Source organism: Siphateles boraxobius, unplaced genomic scaffold, assembly GCF_051911475.1.
Source record: "Siphateles boraxobius isolate OS27281-9 unplaced genomic scaffold, OSU_SipBor_1 119, whole genome shotgun sequence".
Taxonomy (NCBI): Eukaryota; Metazoa; Chordata; class Actinopteri; order Cypriniformes; family Leuciscidae; genus Siphateles; species Siphateles boraxobius.
In genome coordinates this window covers 2,041,085-2,062,209 of record NW_027508721.1, presented here as the reverse complement: position 1 = coordinate 2,062,209, position 21,125 = coordinate 2,041,085, and the positions used below count along the sequence as shown (strand labels likewise).

Below are 21,125 nucleotides of genomic sequence, written 5' to 3'. Positions count from 1 at the left end.
CAGTTTTCAACAATAATTGTCATTGTTGAACCCTTGCTCTTATAATGTTTCTGATTTCTCAGTTTTCTTTCATTTTTTTTAGCAAATAATTTATTTTATGTTTAGAGACAGTTTGTTTTAAGAAGTTTCAAGGAGTTAGCAAAAGAGTAAAGTAAAAGTTAAAACTTTTTTTATTTAAGTAGGCATCTATTTTTTATTAAGTATTTATTTTGTATTAATACAGCATTCATTTATAATGTATCATTATTGCGTGACATATGTGTCAATAATCGTCAAGCACAGGTGACTTGGGAGGGGGCCCCCAAATCAAATTCTGCTTAGGGCCCCCAAAAGGCTCGGACTGGCTCTGCGAACAACCACAAAAGACCGCTTGCTCTCCGCCTTCTGACTTAATGCATAAACATTATTGGAAGTGCGCTAGCCTGACGAGATTTACACTTTGTTGGCTGGAGACCAAAGTTTTGTTTGAAGACGAAAAACCTTCCAAGCAAAATGTTCTCTCATCATTCCTGATTTCTAACATGCACTCACAGCGTTTGGCATGGTCTTGTGGCTATCAGAGCAGAAACGAAAGCTGATGCTCTCCGTATGTTTTCCCGTCGTCTCCGTGCTTGTTCATATGTTAATTGTGCAAGCTTATTGTGTCCATTAGATCGAAATAGACCTGCCCATAGACCCTCTCCTCAAAGAAATCAGGACAGAATAGGTTGAAAGTGGACAAAAGAGATGGATTAAAACACCAGGTGTAAACGGGTATGTCTCTCCCTTGTTTACTTCCGATCCGATCGACCAAAACGCATCTTAATACTTGGTTTAAACAGGGCCATAGAGTGACAAGTTCTGATATTTATTTTCATTCATGTAAGCTGTCTGCTAAACTGTTTTAAAGATCTCATTAATTTGCACTGTAAGCTATGAGAATTTAATCTTACTTTTTGGCCATATAAATATCAACAACTGCAGCAAATTGCATATTTTTGCTTAGTTTGGGCCTCTAAATAAAACTTTTCCCTCCTCGAGTATGATCTTCATTTTCTCTTCATATTTCATTTTTAAAAATTCAATTCTTCTGACTATTATGTCATATGTCAGGCTTTACAGGGTTAAACTGATTTTTATTTTATTTTTTAGGAATATTGTTTACATATAATTATAAACTGTATATGAAGGTGCTGAAATTAAACAAATATTAATAATATTAAAAGCAATTCTAATAATGTCATCATACATTCATGGTAATATTTGAAATGATTAAGTTGTTGCTAGGGTTTACCCCTTTACAGGGAATATTAATGACATAGGGAAGACTACTTTAAAATGGACAACACACCCATGTCTCAGTGGTTTCCGTGGCAATGGAATACTTTCCATGCTAATGTTAAAGAAAAGATTAGCAAGATCATTCTATGCACCTGCCACCTGCATTTTATTGAAGTATCAGTGAAAAGGTTACAAGTTTGTCTCTGTATTAGTAACTGCGAGGACACATTGAAAAAAATACCCACCGGTGTATGTATGATATAATTTATAACCCATATGTCAATAATGGTGGGTTGTCTGCTAGGGATTTAAAGTTTATGTACTCTGTAAATGGACTCTCTCGAATCAAAGATGGGATATAAAAGTTGAATGTGCATTAAGAGAATTAACAGAACAGAAAAGGCGAGATAAAGAAACTGCTTTCACATAAAAAGTAACACTGAAAGAAATGAAGGAAAAAAATGTTTTATTGTATTATTTTTATAATTACAATGCTTAGTTTGAAAAGTCTATTGATCATAATGTTGTGGTGGTGAAGTACTTTTCGATCACAGCATGAAACTTTATTTTAAGGCCATTAAAATGTGATTCATTTCCAGAATACCACTCACAGCCATTAAATGTTCATATCAAACAATATTGAGTGAACTACAGTTTGTGTGTCAATGCATTTGTGTGTCAAGCAAGAATGAGAAAAACATCTTAGAAAATTAGTCCTTGTATCAAGGTCTCTGATAATCATCCTGCTCTTGAAACCCTGTAAACCTTCTTTGATAGAAGTGAATGTGTGTCTTGAAAAAATATAAAAGTGAACACTACATAAAACATATAATATTATAGTTATACAACAATTTGGCTGCAAAGATTTCGACTGAGTGGCACTGACAGTTGTCATAAGATGCTATTATTGTTCAAATGAGAAATTCTTAATTAAAGAGACAGGATCATTGGTTTATGCTTTGAGAGTGTAGTGGGCAGAGTTTGTCATGTGACACATGGGAGGAATTCACTAACAAGGAACTGAACTAGCTGATGGGTTCATTTTCATCAAGGAATTATTCAAATCAGGTAATGGCTGATTTTCTGGCTTATTATAGCACTCTTCTCCAATTAATCATCATTTGATAATTTACTTGCTTTCTAAGGTCGATAATAGCACAACGTTAATTGTACCAGGCACACAGCGCTCATTTTTAATACATATTCTATAAGAAGCCTAATAATTTGCATAGAAAGGTGGTTAGCAGAGAAAACAATGAATTTGAATGCAAAATGTTATTTTGTTCTAGCTAAAACTGGATTGCAGGTGGTTTGTGAATAAGATTCATGTTTGCGCTGAAACACCATAGCTAAAGTGGTGCAAAAAGTTTAGTGAATTCACCCCACAATGGTTATGTTCTGCTGAACAATAATGTGGATTTTTGTGTTTGTGATATGTCAAAACTCGGTCAACAGTTCTGTCCAAAAGTCACAGGATCGTTCAGAAGATATTTTAGAAATCCCCATATCTGCAAAAGGAAGACAAAGGAAAGAGAAGAACACCATGGGAAAATGAAGCGAGGAAAAAATAGAAGCAGATGCATCAGTAAACGTCAGAAAACTTTTCCACATTGAAGGTGACCCTATCTTTAAATGTATATGAAGTTTACAAAACTCTGAAAGGCATTGGCCTCCAAATACTCCTCTATCATGAATTAAAGAGAAGGAGTAGAGAAAGAAATAAGTGACTCACACTTCCTCTGCCACGGGGGTGTTGTAGCTCTGAAAGAGAGGCTGAACAAAGAGTCCAAGTGTGCCGACGACACACACCAGGATAAAAATCCAGAGGAAGAGCCGGTCGATCACCATGGCTACATATTTCCAGTCCTCAATGATCTGCATGACACATACAAGCAAAAACACATTAATTACAACTACATATATGCATAGTCATGGAGGGAATTAGGGATGAGCTTAACCCTGAGTGGTTTAGTAAGCTTTGAACGTGTTTTAGCACAATATTTTCATGCCTGGTATTTTGTTCCACACTTCAGATGTAGTGTCTAGGGATGGGAATTGTAAAGAATTAACTTTTTTAATGGTTAATGATTCTTTTGGTAATTTTAAATAGTTCATTAATTAATTTCATTAATAAATATTTATAAACACGTTATTGTACAAGATGTTTACACAGACTTTTTTTACTTTTGGGAGGAAGCATAAATGCTGTCTAACAATTGGCATATTAAACAACAATACTAAAGAAACAACATGTGATAACAGATTTCATTCATTCATTCATTATTATTATTATAAACAGCAATAGTCAAGAGAATAATCTAAAAATGTACAGCAATAATCTGACATTAATTTGACCTCAGACAGATTAATTAGAGGAAGTTATTTAAGTAATATAAGCAGAAGTTACTATTACCTGTGTGACATCATTAACAAAAGTAATAATTAACATGGTTTGAACAACTAATTTGAGTAAATGTAGATTATTTACTGTAAGTGTCGTTTTGGCTAATTTGTAGTTTGAGTAGCTATCAAAGATATTAACTTTTACTTTCTACCTGACTAAATCTTTTAATAAGTGGGCCCTGTTATGTACTCTTTACTCCAGTACATTTGTTATAAGTAATTCAATTACTCGAAACATTTAGCAAGGCACCTACATTTTTCTGCAACAGTTTATTACTGTATTAAAGAAGCGATATCACCATATACAGGGCATTGAAAGTACTATACCTTGTGCATTTTGCCCTTACTCACCCAAACTTGTTAACAAGGCTACTTTACGCAAATGTGAGTTCATTAGCACTTAGTTGTAAATCGCAGGTGTTTCATACATGAGATGCATGGAGATACGTTGTTTGCAGCTGCAGCTGGTTATGAGGCCGAAACCAGCACATCTAGTGCATCTGGCTTTGACAATTTTTGATAATTAAATTTTACTTAATGTTTTATTTATCCATTATATTGAAGAAACCTTTTAAATATTGGTGTACTTATGCCCTTTTTAAGCACTCAAGCTTAACTGAGACTTGAGTGTTTGTAGACTTTTAAGAGGCTGTTGTGTAAATTGCAATATTGAAGTGTTCCGTTTTATTTCGACTTTAGACAATAAACATGTGATTACTCTCCTTACAAATCAACTGTTTCTTGTCTTTCATTGGCATGTGTTTTAGGTGTTGACTAGTGCGTCTTTGAGCCTACATTCAGTATGAGTAAAAATACTTAAAGCACTGTTAAAATCAGAACCTCTAAGACTTTTACTCAAGTCATATTAGAACTTATAATGGAGTCATTTTTGCTGTAAGGTAGGCTATCTGTACTCTTACTCAAGTATGTTTTTTAGGTACTCTTTACACCTCTGAGGAAAGTACACATGGTTGTTATATCTAATTAAATTTGCAAACTACTAGCAATCAATTATTTTAGGGGGCTTTCACACTGGCGCGTTTGCAGTGGCCTGACTCTGAATACGAGTGTGATTGCCGTGGACGGCATATAATAGAAGACAGAAAGCAGGTTAATACCTATATAGTTTTTTTATTAATTTGGTGCTATTATGCACAAAACAGTGAATGAAACTTGCTGCTGTATGTGCGTCGCACAACCAGACGCGATGCGATAAGATTTCAGCGACAAGCAATTTGCCTGTCCACACCAGATGTGACGCGACTACGAGATTCGTCAAAATCAATCAAAACCCACAGCTAATCAAAACAGCGTGTAGGCGGGCTCTCGCGGCAAGTGCACAGCACCAGAGGGTAATCTTGACGGCTTTCGCAAGAAAATGGATAAGTAGTCTACATAAACAAATTCACAAATATTACACAATTTAAACATTATTAAAAATGCATACTGAGTTACTTAATCCTTGTCAAAGAATACACTTGTTTGTTTACAGTTTTAACGTTCTTGTTCTCATTTGTTTAATTTCTCATTTGTTTAACAAGATCTGAGGTGAATCATCCATTGTTGCTTTTACGGCTACAAAGCTGGGAGCACTAAATGATATTCAAAGTCACATTACATGCTTTTAACCTTAAATAAAGCACATAAACAGTACCTGAGATTATCATTGCCACACTATGTGTTCGTTGTTCCAGCGCGATGTCGCAGAAAAATAGAAACCGTTTCTAAAATAGAATCGTCCCGTGTTGTTGTTGCGGGTGGTAAGCACAAAAACTCTGATTAACATGGAAAAGAGATCTTTTATTGTGTGTTGCGGCATCGAGTCACTTGTAGTTAGGACACGGTGTTACAGTGCACGCTCAAGGTAAATCATCATCACTGTCATCCCCTACATATGCTTTGTTGAACTAAGGATACAGATAGTCTTGGGTTCGATACTCCAGTGCACTCCTGGGTCCGCAAGACAGCATTCCCATAACGAATATTTCATGCGAACAGTGCCCTGATTTGAACTAAACTGCCAGTGTGAAAACACCCTCAATAAGTCAATAAATCAATAATCTCAAAACCCTTCTCACCCCTTCATCATCATCCTCAATCTTCATATGTTCAGCAACGAACCTCACACCTTCAATCGCCTCATCCACATCTGGGTCGTGTCTGACTTTAACTCTCTGCCTGAAGCTTGACCCCTCAGGAAGGTCGCCGACCCTCCATGCCCCGCACACACGTCCAGGGTCATCACTTAAGAAGAATGAGTCTCCATCCAACCTTATGCTCTTTGCATCAGTGGAAAACGATTTCTGCTGGTGTTTCCTTCTAAACCTCTCCCGTACATTAGACCTTCCCGGTCGTCGCATTAGAAGGAAAGCAGGAAGCTTATGCAGGAACACACGCTTGACCCACTCGGGCATATGGTGGGTTGATGGAGAACGGTGGTGCACGTTGAGCACACACACACTCGTCACGATAGAAAATGTGACCAGCACCATCGTAAACATCAGATACTTCCCTATTAATGGAACAGCCAGTGATGTTGGCGGAACGATCTTCGAAATCAGGAGCAGAAACACAGTAAGAGCCAGAAGAACTGAAATACAAAGTGTCATCTTCTCCCCACAGTCTGAAGGAAGGTAGAAAACCAGAATTGCAAGAGAAGTGATGAGGATGCATGGAATGATGAGGTTAATCGTGTAGAAAAGAGGCTTGCGCCTGATCACAAAGTCATATGTGACATCCAGGTATGTGAGGTCATTGGGGTCTTCGTTTTTTCTGCCAGGGAGCGACACAATATCCCATTCGCCGCTGGGTGTGTAGTCATCACGACTGGCAAAATCAGACGTCAAGACAAGATCGAGTTCTGTGCGGTCGTAGGTCCAGGAACGAAATTTAAGCGTGCAGTTCTGTTGATCAAAGGGGAAGTTACGGACTTCAATCGCACAGGCACTCTTGTAGATGGCAGGAGGGAGCCAGAAAATGTCACCGGTGTTGGAGACAACTGCATTGCAGTAAAATGATACTTCATACACGCCATCTGCACTGCAAAAGAACAGATACATTCTAAATATAGATCAAGTGTATACTGTGTAAAAAGCATTAATTGTGTTACAGTGGCAAAATGCATTCACTAGCAGAGGGGTTTTCAAACTTTTTGATGCCAACCATTGCCAAATATGAATATTCCCTTGCGAGGGACCACCTTCTTAAAAACAAACAAACAATGGCAGCAATTTATTTTTTATAAATAAAGACCTTTTATACTGTGTGAAAAATATTTGATCTAAATAGGCTATTGTTTAATTTCTAAATTAAGTTAATCTCTTAAAAGTTGTACTAAAGCCAAAGCAAATTATTAAATATTATTTGGAGAATATTTATATGGTATTAAGTTAGCGCATGATTTTATGCCCACTATTAGACAAGTAGTGTCTAAAATAACAAGTTAACTTTGTTTGCCCTAATCATTTTATTAGCATCTTTATATTTTTGCTCTCAAATTTTCCCATGCACTTCCTTGCAGCCCCTAGTTTGAAAACCCCATGCATATGAGACGTTGAGAACGCCTCCTCGTCACACACAGTTCCTGATTAATATGCATAAATTAACAGATATTTAATCCAGGATCTCTCTTTTTCTCAGTGCCCTTTGAAAATGATTAGTGTACAGCTTTTTAATTAAAATTAGCATAGAAACACAATGCTTATTTTAGCAAAGGATTACATGCACCAGTGTCTCTTTACATGAGGAAATGCCTCTTAAGCAAATTAGTCTCATCCCACCCAATTTACCCATTTAAGAAATGAACATGTGCAAGTGCATCCTCCATTTTTATCCGCTAAAATGGGGATTAAATAACACACAATGCTTCCACTAGAAACAAACATCTGACCTAGATCAAACAGTTTCAACATTTTTGCTTGCCATTCATCTTATTTTTTTCCTTCATTCTTTTGAGCTTTGTCAAGAGCGAAGACGTGAACGACCTGAAAGAACAGCAACAAGGGAGGCAACTGCTTTTGCTTTTGGCAACTCTTTAGCATAATTAGCCAGTCTTTTGGAACAGTGACAGCTTGCTTGTTGTATCGAGTTTGTCATTAAACAGTGACTGCATCAAAGCCTCAAAACATCCCAAAAGTTTACATGGCTTATGGCCGGGAACAACTGTGAACACACATTAGTGAGGTACTAATAACTCTTTTCAAATCTACTGCTCCAAGCTATTACTAATCAAACATCAATTCATCAGATGTTGTGATATGCATTAGAGAATTGATTATTACAGTATACAGTGCTTAGCATAAGTGAACACACCCATGCTAAAGTTGACTAAAAAGAGGAATAAAAAATCATGCCTTAATGCCTTAATTAAAAAAATGAGGAAAAATCCAACCTTTAAGGACAACAATTTTCTTTGTGAATGAATAATGTATCGTAAATAAATAAACGTTCTTCCTTAAAATACAGGTTGCATAAGTCAGGACACCCCTATGTTAAATTCCCATAGAGGCAGGCAGATTTTTATTTTTAAAGGCCAGTTGTTTTATGGATCCAGGATACTATGCATCCTGATAAAGTTCCCTTCGCCTTTGTAATTAAAATAGCCCCACATCATCACCTAGAGATTGGCATGGTTTTATTTCAGTTAGCCTAATAGCTCGTTTGATTTGCATTGAGAGATGATCTTATGGAAAGTACCCCATGCCAATATCTAGGTATGGTGAAGGGTATGTGGTGATGTGGGGCTATTTTAATTCCAAAGGCCAAGGGAACTTTATCAGGATGCATAATATCCTGGATCCATGAAACAACTGGCCTTTAAAAAAAAATCTGCCTGCCTCTATGGGAATTTAACATAGGGTTGTCCTGACTTATGCAACCTGTATTTTAAGGAAGAACATTTATTAATCTACGATACATTATTCATTCACAAAGAAAATTGGTGTCCTTAAAGGTTGGATTTTTCCTCATGTTTTTAATCAAGGCATTAAGATAAATTTCCAAAATATGAGTTTTATTCCTCTTCTTAATCAACTTTAGCATGGGTTTGTTCACTTATGCTAAGCACTGTATAACTATACTGAATGTAAGTATATACAGTATATCAGAAATATAGTATGAAATTAATATATAAATAATTTAATAAATAATATATAAATAATTATATATAATTTATAATAATATCAATATTCATATCAAATATAAATAAACTAAACTGCAAAAAAAATCTTCTGAACTAGTCATCCAACAGAAAGAATCCTTAATGTTGTGCTCATACTATTGTTCAAAAAGTTTGGGGTCAGTAAGTTTTGTTTTCTCTTTATTGAGCAAGGATGCATTACATTAAATTGATAAAAAGTGACAGTAAAGACTTTTACATTGTTACTATTTATATATACATCACAGGAATAAATTACACTTTAAAATATATTAAATACAGTCAATTAAAAATGTAATAATATTTCACAAAATTACTTTTAATAATAACTATTTTTTACTAATATTATTATTTTACTGTAATTATAATGCAGCCTTGGAGAGCATAAGAGACTTTCAAAAACATTAAATAATATTATCGACCCCAATCGTTTGAATGGAAGTCTATATACAGTACACAGTATGCTACTGGTCAAGTTATGGCATACTTGTTATAGAGTACTATATCAGGGAGCCAGATGTGCTGCGATGGTATTCGTAGTTTTTTGATGCCATCGTACTCATTCGGATCCCACACCAGTCTGTAGTCATTCCACTCCTACAGAAAAAGTAGAATGTGGTTGGAAATGCTGTTGAAAAAAAAAGACGATGCACCAAATTCATTTAAAACAGAACAGCTAAATGCATTCGCTCGGTTAAACAGGATTTTCCATCATGCAACAGAAATGACCTTAAAGTGAACTATAATTTAATTTCAACTCTAATCTGCTACGTGCTGTGTTTGTACTCATGTATAGGACAGCTCATTTGACTGTGTTTTATAACACTGTTCAGATGAGTGCACAAACATACAGAGTGAGCTTACCTGCGTCAGCCACACATTCGTTGTCATGATTTGTTCCCTCTCATTCTGTAAAAAGAACAGAACATTGAATGTGTTTGTATTAGGGCTGTCACCTTCATACAGTTGATTCGTGACAAACATGATGCAGGGCAACAGCTCACTGCTTGATGTAGCCTATACTACAGAATGCAGTTAGAATGCCCCTAAAATTCAAGATATTGGGGCAACCCCTGTAGAAGTTTTTGTCTCATTTTATATCAAATTAAATAGTTAAGCAGTATAACATGGCATGATTAACAAGCATCACACGAGTGCTGTCTCTGTCCCAAATAGCACGTGCAAATGTGATATTGATTTTATATAAGTTAATATTGTGTTAGATTTTAGACTGTTTTTGTTAAATTTTGCTAATGAAGTATGAAGAGGACTACTTACCTTACCCTGCAACGACCTACCTGACTTCTCCAGCGATCTATCTCCAACCTTTACTCCAGCGTCATTCTCCAGCATCTTGTTTCCATTCTCCTCCGTGTGATTGAGTACCTCTGGTCTGGCGAAAGTTTGCAACTGATTTCTCCTGCAATGTTCGTTGACCCTGGAGATGCATCTCTTTACCAATGACCGGGATAAGATCGCGTTCATCATTTCCCTGCTGAGGGGGCGAGCGCTACAATGGGCAAACCTGTGGGAGAGTCATCAATAGTTGAGCAACTTTATCATCTCTGTCAAGGCAATCTGTCAAACACCATCTATCTTCCTCCGCCAGCAAGAGCACCTCAGCACTCCAGAACCAGGCAACGCGCCATGGACTGCGCTATCGACCTGATTTCGGGTGAGCCAGTGCCCCACGTTGTGTACCAAGTTGGACCACCGCGGCGCATAAAACCTCATCCGGATAAGTTAGGGGGACGAGTGAAAGACCACCTTCGTGACCCCTACTGGACACTATGAGTATTTGGTTATGCCATATGATCTAGTAAACGCCCCCTCCGTATTCTTCATGCATGTGGTGCTCCAGGAGTTTCTTCACCGATACGTCTTTGTCTACATAGATGAAATCCTCATTTACTCCCGGAGCATGGCCGACCATTGCCATCATGTTGCGGAGGTCCTGAAACGCCTGAAGGAATTACATCTCTTTCTCAAATCTGAGAAGTGTTCCTTCGACTAACCCTCAGTGCAGTTCCTTGGCTATACCATAAGTGACAAGGAATCCAGATGGATAAGGGGAAGGTGGAAGCCATCCAGAACTGGCCCACACCATCCACCATTAAATAACTCCAATGCTTCATTGGCTTCGCAAACTTTTACAAACGATTCATCTTTGGCTACAGTTCCATCACCAGCCCAATCACCAATCTCCTGCAGAATAAGCCCAAGTCTCTGTCCTGGCCCCCAGCTGCCAACGAAGCCTTCCAACAACTGAAGAAGACATTCACCAGTTCACCGCTCCTCATCTGTCCAGACCCCAAGCAACATTTTGTTGTGGAAGTGGATGCATCCACCACCGGGGTAGGAGCGGTGCTGTCTCAGCAGCAGGGGATACCAGCCAAACTCCATCCATGCGCTTTCTACTCCAAAAAAACACAGCCTGGCGGAGAGGAACTAAGATGTCGGCAACCGAGAACTCCTTGCCATCAAACTAGCCCTAGAGGAGTGGAGGCATTGGTTGGAGGGTGCTCAATACCCCTTCACAGTCATCATTGATCATAAGAACCTCCGAACCTTAAAATAAGCCAAGAGACTCAATTCCCGCCAGCCCCATTGGGCATTGTTCTTTACCTGATTTTAATTTATCCATTTCCTATCTTCCAAGTTCAAAGAATGTGAAGGCTGGCACTCTTTCCCGTCTGTATGCTCCAGAAGAGTTCAGCGAAGAACCCGAGCTCATCCTGCCACCCGAGCTTATTGTGAGTCCCATCCAGTGGTCTTCAGACTCCATCACCTCCTCCAATGCCTCCAACACCGCTCCACCGGGCTGTCCCTCCGGACATCAATATGTCACCAGAGCACAACACGCACCCCTGATTCCCTCTGCACATAAATCCTTGGGCACTGGCCACCCAGGGGCCAATAACACCCTCTCGCTGCTAAGAGATCGCTTTTGGTGGCCTAACATGGCTAGGAATGTGAGAAGGTTCATCCAAGGATGTGCAGACTGTGCCATGGCCAAGAGTCCTCACCACCTACCATCTGGCAAGTTTCTACCACTGCCCGTTCCTAACCGGCCATGGTTGCACCTCTGACCTCCCACCTTCTGACGGTAACACATGCATCCTGGTGATAATTGACCGATTCTCCAAATCCTGTCGTCTCCCCCTCAAAGGACTACCCACAGCAATGGAAGCAGCAGAAGTCCTCTTCAATAACGTCTTCAGATACTATGGACTCACAGAAGACATCGTTTCAGACCGTGGACCGTAGATTATATCCAGGGTATGGAAAGTGTTTTTCTCTCTCCTAGGTGTGACCGTAAGCCTATCGTCCGGGAACCACCTGCAGTCGAACGGGCAGAACGAGAGGAAGATTCAGGAAATTGTCAGTTTCTTACGAACCTTCTGCCAGGGCCACCAGAACCCAGAACACCAGCTCACCACCAGCTCCAACAGGCAGTGCGCAGGTGCAGGACGACAGACGACCTCAGACGTGCTGAGACTCCCTCCTATCAACCAGGTCAGAATGTCTGGCTGTCAACCCGGGACATCAGGATGCGCCTACCCTGCAAGAAGCTCAGTCACAGATTTATGGGTCCCTTCAAAATCATCAGGTGGATCAACCTGGTCAAGTACCTCCTCCAAATCTCAGCACATTTCAGAATTCATCCTGCCTTTCTTGTCTCACTCCATAAACCCCATCACCCGCTTGTTTCCGTTTCCCCAGAGCCTGGCCAAGCAGTGGAACCCCCCCTTCCATCAATCCTTGAGGATGGCGCAACCTACCAGGTCCAGGAGATCTTGGACTCCCAGTGCCGTGGTGGTATCCTCGAGTACCTGATAGATTGGGAAAGCTATGGACCTCAAGAACGATCATGGGTTCCCAGAGCCGACATCCTCAATCCCACTCTACTGGAAGCATTCCATGCTGCTCATCCCGATTGTCCAGCACCCTGAGGTAGCGGTCGGCCACCACGACGTCGGGCCCTCAGGAGCGGGCCGTGGAGGGGGGGTACTTTTACAGATATGCCAGGCTCTCTCTCTCATTGTCCTCCGTGTGATTCTCCCAGCGTCTCGTCCTTCCTCCGTGTCTCCAAAGTCGCCAGCAATCCTGCATTCCACGCCTTCATTGACCCATCAACATTCCTGTAAGAAGATACATTCCATTCACTGCCAGCATCCCACTCTTCGATTCATCATTGCACTTCTTACTCACCTGCTTCTAGTTCACCCGCTCAGTTGTCCAAATAAACGTCTGATTCCGAAACGTCTGATTCTGTCACTTACTCACCCTCAGGTGTTTCAAACCTCTATGACTTTCTTTCTTTTCTGGAACATAAAAGCTACTTTTTGTAATGTCTATTTGATGCTTTTCTCATTTAACACAATAACAACTTTAAATGATCTTTTGGGGGTAATTTCTAAGCTGAATACAAATTTGAAAATCGGCACGCACATCATGTAGTTAATATGAATAAAAAATTGAATCACTTGACAGTCCTAGTTTGTATGCAACAGTGAAAAAGGAAGAGAAAATAATTTCTGGCATGACAACTCTCGGAGTGTTTGGCATGGTAATGGGTATGGCAATGTTGAAATGTTTGGTCTTGGCAGAATAGATCTTAAAATACAGCACTTGGTTAGCATTTTTGCCTTAGCAGTGCAGCACACTATTCAGCACGCTCCACCTTCCCAGGCTCCACCGTGCTGAATAGCGTGCAGCACTGCTAAGACAAAAATGCTAACCAAGTGCTGTCTTTTAAGGTTGATACAGCAGGCCACTGATACAGTTGTATACTGATACAGCAGGAACCAATCAGCTGTGCACTTTAGATAATGATTTGATTGCAAGCAGGTTGAGCTATTGGCCTGTGCCATCTAGAGTTTCATGACAGAAATTTGTTTGGATATAATGAGGATATGACACAATCCAGACTCAAACCTGTATCACCCATGTGGCAGGGTTCCAGCGTCCTCACAAAGAGTGGAAGTCAGTCTGAATATATATATACTGTTTAATATACAGCTGTCTGAAGCACAGAGTTGGACAAATGAGCGGAACAAATTTTGCAGTGGGCGGAGATACAGAATGTAACCGGACAAATATAGAAACAAATTGTTGTGTTGCTTGTCACTTTGTGGCATTATGCCTGGTTAGAGCACAGTGTCAAAGTTAATTTACCTCTCACTGTGAATGTACCTTAAGTCTCTAATGTGTCAAGGGCATTCTTCTGTTGCACCATGGATGTAATGCAATTGTGTGCTTGAACATCAAATGCTTTAAACTTTTTAAAGCAAGAATATTTTATAATATTTATTTAAATTTGTAATACATTTTTCATATTTAAATTCATATTTATATAAACTTTCTTTAAGTTGCTCTGGATACTACTGTATGCTAAATGCCTAAAATATAAACTACATACACTACCATTCAAATGTTTGGGGTCAGAATTTTTTTTTATTTAAATAAATATATACTTATATAAAATAAATATATACTCATATAAAATTATATACACTACCGTTTAAAAGTTTGAAGTCTGTAGTTTTTTGCTCTAATATTTTGGGCGTGAGAGAGAGAGAGAGAGAGAGAGAGAGAGAGAGAGAGAGAGAGAGAGAGAGAGAGAGAGAGCGCGCGCGAGCGCGAGAGAGAGAGAAACACTTACCACACTAATGAGCTGTGCAAGAGATACTTTGATGCCAATAGTGACCTGCTGACTCTTATTGACTGCAGGCCGGATAAGTTTGTTGTAACGCTCAGGACCAAGCAGAAAATCTACCAGCCTTTCCTCTGCATCAGCAGCAAGAGACACTAACAGAAACACAAACACACACACACACACACACACACACACACACACACACACACACACACACACACACACAGATCCACATGGGGAGAAAAAGAAATGTTTGAAGATCAATAAATGGCAAATGGGTCATCAAACTAATCAAACTTTCCTTGATCAAAGATTGTAAGACCATTTACTGAAAACAAACAGCAAAAACAGATCATTCTGAAATCCTTGGATTTCTGACATCTGACTTCACCAGTCTGAGCAGCATATTGTGTTAAATTGACTATTTATAAATTACTATAAATAAACTAAATGATGACTGTTTTGCCTAAAAGAATTATAAATGGATCACTAATAATTAAATTGATATATGATATCGCACATTCAATGCTGTTCTAGCTTTGAATCTATCTAATGTTTGTTTGCCAAAACCTAAGATATTCATCGAAAGACATTAAAGTCACACAGCAGTGATACATCTCTACAGTTTCATTTTAAAATATAGTTATTGGGTTTTTTAGAATATCATGAAAAAGTAAAAAATGTCTGCTAAACTGCATGTAATCTGCTTTCACTGCAGAGCAAAAAACACAAACATGTCAGAATAATTTTACTATGCATCTTATCCCATCATAACTCATAAGCCCACCAATGCGCTGAAGGGAGTATGCCAATGACATGGCAAAACAATGACTTGCCAAGACTGTAGCAAAAAAACACACACACACAGACACATGCCATTTCCTCCCCACTGCATGTGGGATAAGATCTCCAGTGACTCTACTCCTACTCCCAAAACAGAACACTGACACACAAACACACCACACACACACACACACACACACACACACACACACACACACACACACACACACACACACACACACACACACACACACACACACACACACACACACACACACACACCCCTAGTTCCCGTCATGAATCCAAGATTGTGTCAGACTCAATTGGTATGATCCATTCCACACCAGAAGAGATACACACACACACACACACGCACCTTTGAGCTTTTGAGGCTATGCTGAGCCTTAGTAATTTTGGATGGCTTGTCTCCTTAAGCAACACAAAGTCCAGATTCCCATGGTTTCCCATGCAAAAGTCATAGACGATTCTGGAAGGACAATCAATGAATGAGTGTATGTGTGTCTGACCTATTAGCTCTAATCTTAGACCCATCTGTGAACACCATTTCCAGGCGTTGGCCAATGCGTCATAAGACAGAAAAAACATCTGCAGCAGCATCTGATTCAAAGTCTAATATCCATTTTATAGATTCTATTTGTCAGTATTTCAATGTTTATGAACTGCAGTGGATCAAATGCAGTAATCAGTACAGTACCCAAAACCACTTATAAAAATATGAGCACGTTTATAAATAAACAGGACTTTAATATTTCACAATTTACATTACATTTTAGACACAATATTGTCTGTTCCGAACAAAGCCAAGGTAGATACAAACTATTCCATGTATTTGGTCAGTAAGTTTTTTTCTAATGAATTTAATACTTTTTATTCATAATATTTTTATTCAGCAAGGATGAACATAAATTCAATAAAAGTGTCAATAAAGACATTTATAATTACACAAAATATTTCTATTTTAAATAAATCTTAACTTTCTATTCGTCAGAAAATCCAAAAATGTATCATGGTTTCCACAAAAATATTAAGCTGCACAACCATTTTCAATGTATAATAAACTCTTGTCATCTGATTAAATCTTGTTTAAATTGAAGTACAGATGAACACAACCCGCTGCAGGGATTTCACACTCAGTGCTGCAAGGAAGGATCCAATTGGCTGCTCCTGCCACTCATTCTAAAACCGCAGGGCTTTTCCAGGTTTTGAAGCCGAGACCTCTTGCACACAAAGGGAGAATCATACCCTTAGACCAACGAGCCCGGTCCTTTGTGATGTCACTGTAAATGTAATGAAGCTCATCTGACGTCAAGATAACTGAAGTCTTATTGCTTATAGAAAAGTTATTTTAAATTGTGTTTATTTTTTTTTCATTCAGCCCATTTCACCACCAACTAGCGTAACAATAAAAACTGTAGAAGGAGTAACAAAACAATCTCCACCTCTAATTCACAGACGAAGGCAAGCAGACTGATACAAACAGAGAAAACTCCCAGTGTTGTTGGACTGTACATCAAAACTCTTGGAACGCCACTCAGCTAATGAAATTCAAAGACTGAAACTAAATGTTGTTAATATTGTGTCACCAACTTCTAATAGTGTTTGAGAAACACACACACACACACACACACACACACACACACACACACACACACACACACACACACACACACACACACACACACACACACTTGGGGGTGCTGATATATTTTTGTAATATTAATTGCTAAGTATTGTAGTGTACTTATTGTGTTTAAGTTGTTTTACAAAACACTTTTGCTGCTATTGAGGTGAGACATGGGTAAGGTTATGGATATGTTTCATGGTATGGTTAGGTTTAAGGATGTGTTAAGGGATAAGCTCAACAGTGTAATTAAAGATGTAATTACAGAAATTAAATACAGCTGTAATTACAAGCAGGTATTTTTTAAACAGAATGTAAAAACATGTATACTAGTGCTGTCAATCGATTTTAAAAAAGAACTAATTAATAGCACATTTTCTGTAATTAATTGTGTTTAATCGCACATTTTTATGTAAATAATTGTGTTAAATCGCACATAACATTAAAGTTTTTAATATATTTTTTATATTGTAATACTTTCACATTGAATTTCCAAAATAATGTAGCATGTCATATATTTCCCCATGTCTTGTCTGGACTTTTGTTGTATTTCCTGTCCTAGAGCCATGTTTGTCATTGTAGTTTTTCATGTTGATTAGGATCCCCTGGTGTGTCTCGTTTCCTCATTACCCGGTTAAGCCTGTTTGCCTGTGTATATATAGCCCTATTATGCTTTGCATGTTTCTATTGTCCTTTGCTTGTTTCATGGTGGATCGTGTTTGTGTTTTGGGTCAGATGTTCCTGCCTATTCATGTTGAGTTTTGTTATAAAAAAAAAACGTGCATGCAAGTGGATTCTCTCTCTACCTAATCTCTTAGCATTTGAAACATAGACACAACATATATATTTTAAATATTTGTTTAGTGGCATCGGTTTACTAAGCACTAATGAGCACTGACCCTGGAGCAGCCTTTACCATCATACTACAGACAGTAGAGTGATGATCTTTACTGCCTTGATGTCATCAGTGATCTCATATTTACTTATGAGCCCTATATAGATCATTTTATTTTCACAAATTGAGCTACTCTTATATTTGTAAGATTGCCCTCTTTCATTGTCTTTCTTTTGCTACCTATAGCTTCAGGTAAACATTTTAAATGCACGCTCTTGGTACAGCTAATTTAGTTAATTTCATGTATCCATAACATGGTTCTAGTTTAGAACCCAAGTGTAAAGCTAAAGGTAGATTTATACTTTAAACTGTAGACTTACAGAAAGGATGTGTAAAAGAGATACATCAACATAAGCAACAACTTGTGAAAGAGATGATAATTAAAGGTGAAATGAATCATATAGATGTAATTTACACTATATATGTGTTTTTGTGGCTATATTCGTTGAGCTGTAATTTATGTGAACTGCCTGTGAAGAGGTTGTGTGCTTTTGTCATGATTGCTCTTGTGTTAATGGATGTTAGTGGGGGTTAAGTGCTCTCATCCCTCACATTATGGGTCTTCTCCTACAGTATAGTAATAATTTTACACAGGCATAACCATAACTACTACACAAACACACACAAAAATATATAGTATGTTCTTTGCATCTTAGAAATTGATTTGACATACTGTTTACTCAAAGTCTTGACAGTAATTCCATGACAAATTTCTTGATATTATGGTTACTGTTCTGTACCTTTGCTTATTACATATTCATTTTATCTTATGTTTTTTTTTTCAATCTGCAGATGTAATTGAATGACGATAGCAAATAAATCCAAATCACATGCTATCTTTATTAAGTTATATATGCACATCGATCTTAATCCTGTATCTTCGGAACTGCTACATATAACAGTAACATACGGTTGATCATTTGAAAATACGGATGTTGTACAGAAGTTTTTCTGTCTTGCTATGGGCACAAACTGTCACAAAGACTTGGACCATAATTTTTTTATGTAAAATAAACTGAATGCTTGTTATAAATTGAATCTAAATCCATGCCTCTACAGAACTACAGTGGAAAAATCTATGAACTCTTTTAAAAGTTTATTGATGTTTGATTTAATTTACCCAAAATAAAACTATTTCTTTCTTATTGTATTATTTATTGTACATGTAAACTCTACTTTGTGTTATATAACCCATGGGATTCTTTTTTTTTTAAAGCTACTGAAGTTTGGGAAAGGAAATTCTGTGATAACATATCTCTTCCATGTACCTCTATTTTTACTTAATTTACTTCAACTTATAAGGGTCTATGGACATATGGACTACAGAAAAATAAATAGTTTAGCTCAAAAAATATCTTAACTTCAAAAACTTTCACAATAATATCTACACATGCAGGTTTCTTAAATGTTTGTATATAATGATGTATTACTATTTGTATATATAAATATACATATATATATATATATATATATATATAGTGTGTGTGTGTGTGTGTGTGTGTGTGTGTGTGTGTGTGTGTGTGTGTGTGTGTGTGTGTGTGTGTGTGTGTGTGTGTGTATTTGACTAAATCAGACTCATTCTGTATGTGGTTGAAAGGTTAAATATAAAAAATACAACCTATATGGTTTTCTTTCTTGCATGGAATACAAAAAGAGAAGTAAAATTGTGTTCATTCTGCTCTCTTCAATGAAAGTGAATCGGGACCAGGGGCCTTCAAGCTCCAAAAATTACAAAAAGCCCTGTATCAAAAGCCTATACAACTCAAGCACTATATCTAAGGTCTTCTGAAGTAGTGTAAAAAACTACTTATCAACTCTGTTAAGTTTCAGTAACATGGAAACAAAAAGAATAGTATTTGACCTACTTAATGAACAAATACATAAACTTAATCAACAAGTCTCTCACTATGCACGTGTCCCACATGAACTCATGCATCCATTAGGACAGAGAGAGAGAGAGAGAGAGAGAGAGAGAGAGAGAGAGAGAGAGAAGAGGAGATGGAGAGGAGGAGGGGGGGTACAAAGGATAAAGAAAAACACCTTGTTACCAATGTCTGTAATAAAAAGTATTGCATGCTGAGTTCATGTGTCATTACTAATATTCTGAATATATAAGACAAACCATAGCCCTATATAAAAATAAGTGTTATTGAAAAACAAGTAGCCTATGCCAAAGCTTCTTACTTGTCACGCACAGCCAAAATAGACAGGGACATAAAAACCACTTTGATGCCATCACGGAGCCCTTTACTCGCGCTCTCTCTCTTCCTCTCTTCTGTCCCGGGTGAAGGTTCACAGTGATGTCCAGTCCACGGTCACTATCACCCTCCAGAGCCCTCCGTCCTTTCCAGGACAGGTGTGTTTAACACTACACGAGACTTATTCTCTGTGCTCCAGGCTTTGCTCTTCCTCTCTCAGTTTTCAGCAGCCGTCTCCCAATCATCGACAGATGTTTTGCTCGCGTTAATACAATGTATTCCAGTTCGCGAGCCCGTCCACAGACTCCAGTCAGATTACGCGCGCTTACATTTGAAGCACGCTTGAGCCATTCATCAAGTCAGCACGCATGTCTTAACAAGAAAGAAACATAGTTATTGCATTTGTAAACATGTTTCCCGAAAACACGAAAATAACCGACAGTAAGACACCGGCTCCAACTTTTAAGCGATGAAGTGCAGGAACAATGATGGGACGGACTGTTTCAATCTCCCAGATACGTCTGCTTTTATCCTTTTCTGCATTTTTAGCTCACAAACTTCGGTACCGTCAATATTTTATACTATTGTACCAGGCTATTGTGTATTCCTGGCTGAGTGATCTTCGGATGCAGTGCAAGGATCTGAGAACAGATACATTCTCAAATGGGGCATCGCTCCGGGAGAACCACGTGATGGACCGCGCCGTTTCCCGTGCGAAGTGCTGGAAACGGTTGATAACAGGTAATTTATTAAACAGTTAATATATTAATTTAAATATGTTTCACTTTACCCTATCTATCTATCTATCTATCTATCTATCTATCTATCTATCTATCAAAATGTCTTTCTTTTCTTACATTTATTACTGTTACATACGGCCAAGTGTCTTTTTTAAGGGATACCACAACATGTTTTTAGACAGTATTTAGAGGTCATCTTCCATCTCAGGCCAACAAAAATCAACAAAAAATCAACTGTATCAGCACAACTATCTCCATTGTTTGTCATTAGTTCACCCAAAATTTTAAATGGTAATTTGTGTTATTCCAAACCCAAGACTTTTGTTCATCTTTGAACCACAAATTAACATATTTTAATGAAACCTGCAAGATTTGTGTCCCTCTATTGAA

At 38.0% G+C, this 21,125-nt stretch overlaps 1 protein-coding gene across 2 annotated transcripts; it reads right to left on the bottom strand.

The window, feature by feature from the left end:
- Window positions 1-1,709: 1,709 nt before the first annotated feature.
- On the bottom strand, window positions 1,710-20,638 carry chrnb5a (cholinergic receptor, nicotinic, beta 5a). 2 transcript variants are annotated; one of them, XM_077204139.1, is made up of 7 exons: window positions 19,982-20,638; window positions 14,484-14,629; window positions 9,683-9,727; window positions 9,306-9,415; window positions 5,742-6,702; window positions 2,993-3,135; window positions 1,710-2,768 (listed from the first exon to the last, which is right to left on the bottom strand). In XM_077204139.1, the coding sequence occupies exons 1-7, from the start codon at window positions 20,031-20,033 to the stop codon at window positions 2,753-2,755; spliced, it is 1,473 nt and encodes a 490-aa protein (XP_077060254.1). In that variant the 5' UTR covers window positions 20,034-20,638; the 3' UTR covers window positions 1,710-2,752. The 2 variants fall into 2 exon arrangements, with proteins under 2 accessions (XP_077060254.1, XP_077060262.1); XM_077204147.1 differs by lacking the exon at window positions 19,982-20,638 and adding an exon at window positions 15,637-15,798.
- Window positions 20,639-21,125: the final 487 nt, after the last annotated feature.

What these genes read in the sequence shown, in the direction of transcription:
- chrnb5a (XM_077204139.1), bottom strand. Translation starts at nt 20,033, where the DNA reads ATGGCATCAAAGTGGTTTTTATGTCCCTGTCTATTTTGGCTGTGCGTG. An exon ending in GATATAGTACTCTATAACAA is followed by an intron (nt 6,703 to 9,305) that starts GTATGCCATAAC and finishes GTTCTTTTGCAG; the next exon opens with TGCAGATGGCGTGTATGAAG. An exon ending in TTGAGGATGATGATGAAGGG is followed by an intron (nt 3,136 to 5,741) that starts GTGAGAAGGGTT and finishes TGTGTCATGCAG; the next exon opens with ATCATTGAGGACTGGAAATA.